This window comes from Nicotiana tabacum, chromosome 20, assembly GCF_000715075.1.
Source record: "Nicotiana tabacum cultivar K326 chromosome 20, ASM71507v2, whole genome shotgun sequence".
NCBI lineage: Eukaryota > Viridiplantae > Streptophyta > Magnoliopsida > Solanales > Solanaceae > Nicotiana > Nicotiana tabacum.
This window is the reverse complement of record NC_134099.1, coordinates 25,554,204-25,558,612: the sequence shown is the minus strand read 5'-3', so window position 1 is coordinate 25,558,612 and position 4,409 is coordinate 25,554,204. Positions and strand designations below refer to the sequence as shown.

At 36.1% G+C, this 4,409-nt stretch overlaps 1 protein-coding gene across 1 annotated transcript; it reads right to left on the bottom strand.

Moving 5' to 3' along the window:
• Positions 1–1,100: 1,100 nt before the first annotated feature.
• LOC107779838 (small ribosomal subunit protein uS4y) lies at positions 1,101–3,930 on the bottom strand. The gene is made up of 3 exons (XM_075240703.1): positions 3,777–3,930; positions 2,555–2,936; positions 1,101–1,587 (listed from the first exon to the last, which is right to left on the bottom strand). Exons 1-3 carry the CDS (start codon positions 3,802–3,804, stop codon positions 1,404–1,406), a joined length of 594 nt encoding a protein of 197 aa, XP_075096804.1. The 5' UTR covers positions 3,805–3,930; the 3' UTR covers positions 1,101–1,403.
• Between the last annotated feature and the right edge of the window lie 479 nt (positions 3,931–4,409).

Genomic DNA, 4,409 nt, shown 5'->3' with positions numbered 1-4,409 from the left:
TTCTTTCTTCATGTAGTGAAGTCACTCCGATTTGTGTATGACTTGACGCTCTAAAGTCTGTATCTTGCCCCTAGTTACTTAATTGTATTCGACTTCTATCGCAGATTTAATCACACATTTTATTCTGAGATATCCCTTATCCTTGTAACCAAGCAACCCTTAAGAGTTGATCCAGGAAAATTACGTGACACATCAAACAGTTACACTATATTTACTATTCGTAGCTATACTTTCGGCAAATTTACCATTCATAGCTATATTTGAGTCTTATAGAAAATCCTCAAAATAAGAGATTAAATTACTTTGAGCTGAAACAAGAGAGCAACAAGCCCTCGTAACTCAGTTGGTTAGAGCGCTTGTTTAGGTTGCGAAAGTCTTGAGTTTGACTCTCAACAAGAACATTTTATTTTTTTGTATTTTTTCTGTATTTCGCTTTTATTGTATTCGTTGCGCGAACAAATACAGTCGATAAATGTTGTATCCTTGGATACAATCAACACAAGTTGTATCCATTGTATATACCCTTGTATTTTGCATTGGTTATTATTGATACATATTGTATTCATTGCACGAATCAATATAATTGTGCAAAAGAATACAGTTGATACACTATGCACAACAAATACAGTTGACACAAGTTGTATTCGTTACACATTTGAATACAACTAATACAAGTCAATAACAATTGAATAGTAGCTACAAATAGTAATTAGACAAATTATAGTTACTAAATTCAAAATTATAGTGATTTATGAAAATTCCTCTTTAGAAAACCAAGATAGGATAAACCCAATAAACTTCATAACAACTCAATGCACTAGCTTACTTAGCATCTAAGTCATCTCGTTCAAAGGGGCAAAGAACGATTAACCTTTCATATTAGCGTCCATATTATAAAGATTTAATACTAAGACAAGAATGAACATCTATAGCTGTATTACCTTTAACTACAAGGCTAACTTACATTTCAAAAACCACTAGATTTCTCAGGTGACTGAAGAATGTTTGCCAGAAACCAAAATGTTCGACCAAGAAGATAGTCCAAGACTTCCAGATCTGACAGTTTCTACAACAAAGTAAAATAACATGCAAACTCAGAGTAAAAAAATTTAATGGTCTATCTAAAGAAAAGGGTTGAAGCTAGGCAATTTAATGGACTCGCTTCTACAACTTAAATAACACATCGTCTGATTCAAAAACAAATTGTCTAAACTCTAACCATCGGTGCAAAATCCAAACTTCAAAACATTCTCCCAATCTCTGCTAAGAACATTTCTTTCTAAAATATGAAGGTACACAATATCGAAGAAAGGAATGCAAGGAAGCACTACATGGGTAACTAAAAACTCCAAAAACGAACAGCTGCATCACCAACAGCTTTCTTTCGGTTCTAGTGCAAATGCTTATTCTTCATCCTCCTCGTCACCATCACCACCTGAAGCCTTCTTGGCAGCAGCCTTTTGGTTCTTTCTCTTCACTCTTCCAGGGCGTCCGCCACCAAAAGGACTGGTTAGGGAGAAGTCAATGTGCTTCTGAGAGTCCAATCTGACCATAAACGAAGGAACATTCACCACTTGCCTTCCAACTCTGCAATGCAGTTCATGTTAGTCTGGTTAACTTCATTGCTGTGCACAAAAGTAAACAAAGATCCAATAGTTCATAATGCACAACTACTTTGTTAAATATACAAACTAGGAGTCCATGGGGTGGAGTTCTTTTTTTTTTTGGGGGGGGGGGGACCCAAATAATGATCTTTGCCAAGTGTGAATCTGATATGTACTGCTAAGAGAAGATAGGCTACGCCCAAGCTTCCAAAGATCCTTTAATCTATCACCACGCTTAGCCATCAATGCAAAATACACCTCTACCATCTTTCTGCGAACTTGGAGGTCTTATAACAAGTGAAATGTACAAATAAACATTTGGCTCCTAGAAACCTAACAATTTAGAGCTCTGAAACACATCTATGAAGATTATAAATGAAACGATTAAATAGGACCTATAATAAAGCAATGTGAAAAGATTAAACAAATCCTTACCAAAATCATCCTAGTTTGCAAACACAGTTTAACGTTCAACCAAGATTCAATATTGGAAAACTAGCAGTACAAAGAGCTCTCCGTGTTAATATTGCTCAACTTTGACTATTGACAGAGAAGATCACAGAATTACTTGCTAACAAGTATTTCTTGTTCTGCAATTTGGACTAGAAATTCCTATTCTATTATTGAGAAATATCAGTGAGAATATGAGACTTCTCTTTATTTTATTTTTTTTAGAAGGGATTCCTCATTGACATCAGCATTGCATGAGCCTGACCAACCCATAGGGAAAGCTAAAAATACTTCACAAAGCCAAGAATACAAGGAGGACAACTATCTACTAAGCACTTCTGCCAAAATAGGTATTCTAAATCAGACACAAGTGCTAAACGTCTTTCGACAAAATTTAAACAACTGAAAAAATGCAATGCTAGCAAACACCTCAAAAGTAAGGGTAAAAGTGCAACTTATATTTTAAAAAGTTGTAACTAAAAAAGATAATCCATTTTTACCTGATATGCCTTTGCCTAATGAGCACTCTAGCATGGTGGATTGACTTAGCCATGCCAGTCTTGAAGACAAGGGTTTGCAGACGACGCTCAAGGAAGTTCTCAACAGTGAGTGACAAGACATAATCGAGCTTGTTCTGGCTCTCATCCAGCAAACCATACCTGTTCATCCTCCTCAAGAGTGCTTCACCTTCAAAAATACGACGTGGATCTTTCTCATCAAGGGTCAGAAGCATTCTTGCAGCATTCCTGATACGGCTCAAAGCATACTGGACTCTCCACAGCTCCCTCTTGCACCTCAGTCCATACTCTCCAACGAGCTTCAACTCTGCATCCAATCTCTCCTTCTCAAAGGGACGTCGAGGTTTCTTAAAGGTCTTCCCATCTGATTACACACCAGAGTCGCAAATCAACATAGGCTTAAAAACCCTTTTTAGTTTGTGATATACCAGTAACGTCTGCCCAATCCCCCAAAAACCCCAAAACCCCACCCACCCCTCAAAAAAGAGGAGCTACCAGCCTAATAAGCTGAGACTGCTGATCTGGTTTCCCACTGTAAAGGAAAGAGTAATACAATACAACCAAACAAAGAGTTCTAAATTTAGAGAGTCTACTCTTGTTTTTAGGGAAATTTCAAAATGAAATCTTTTAACCAAACTATTGGATTTCTTACTGTACTGTGGGAACTGTCACTTAAGCTGAAAATACCATCACACTACACCTAAACGTTAAAAATGAAACAGAATGATTAGCAAGCCTTCAACTTTTCTGTTTTTGATAACACTTTATTCATTAGCAAATAAGAAGAAATCAACTAGTGTTTTTTGCTCCACTAGGATATGAACCTGAAATCTCTTGGTTCTCCTCCCATTTCACTGACGATATTTTTACATTTTCTTGATTGGCTCTACCACTTTATCCTCAGGCCATAATACTATCAGAACAGACTTTAGCTTTGCTTATATTCAAACTACTATCAGCATTACCACAAGGTTACAGCAGTGACTACTCAAACCCTAACTTAAGTTTGATCCACTCAGCTCCATTTGGAGCTGATTTATTCCAATACTCATTAATTTATATTTTAACTCAAACTAGGGGTTTCTAACACTAAATGCTCTCCACATTTATCATTGATATACAAATTTCTAGAAAACTAAAAGATCTTTTGACAAATACAGAACTTAATAATAGGAAATGAACCAATGAGATTAAGGAAACTTACAGTTGCGGTAAAAGGCGACGTGTACCATGTTTACCGGTCGACGGCGCCGTCTTCAGATCGGCTACCTGCTGAAAATGAAAGCAGAAACTGATAGAGTTTAGAGAGACACTAGGGTTTGAATATAATGAAGTTCTGCGGCTGCCTTATATATAAATTGTCCCCAAAGCCCAACTTAAATGGGTTGTAATAGTTTGGATTTAAAATTTTCGACCCAATTGTGTGTGTAGCGGATGAAAGCATTGGCCCAAATGAGAAATTGCTGGGAGATTTGCACAAATAGTCTCGTTTATTTTCACGGGGTACCTTATTTGGACACCGCTAGTTATCTTGTAACCAGTTTTTAAAAATATTTGGACTACTACCCACTTCTGAACTATTTCAGACATGTAATATCTTCATTCTATCCACCTTTGGGGAAAAAATAAGTTTAGTCGTGATGAGCTAAACTTGGTACTATTTCCATTCAATCTATCTTGTTAAATTATTTGCAAGTTTAGCCCCCATGAACTAAATATTCATATCTTTATTATATATATTAGTCTCAGAGTACGCGTAAAATGCATGTCTTCCGTTGATTACACAATAATTTTAAAAATAATGTGATTGAGTTATAGATAAAAAGTAAATAAAAAA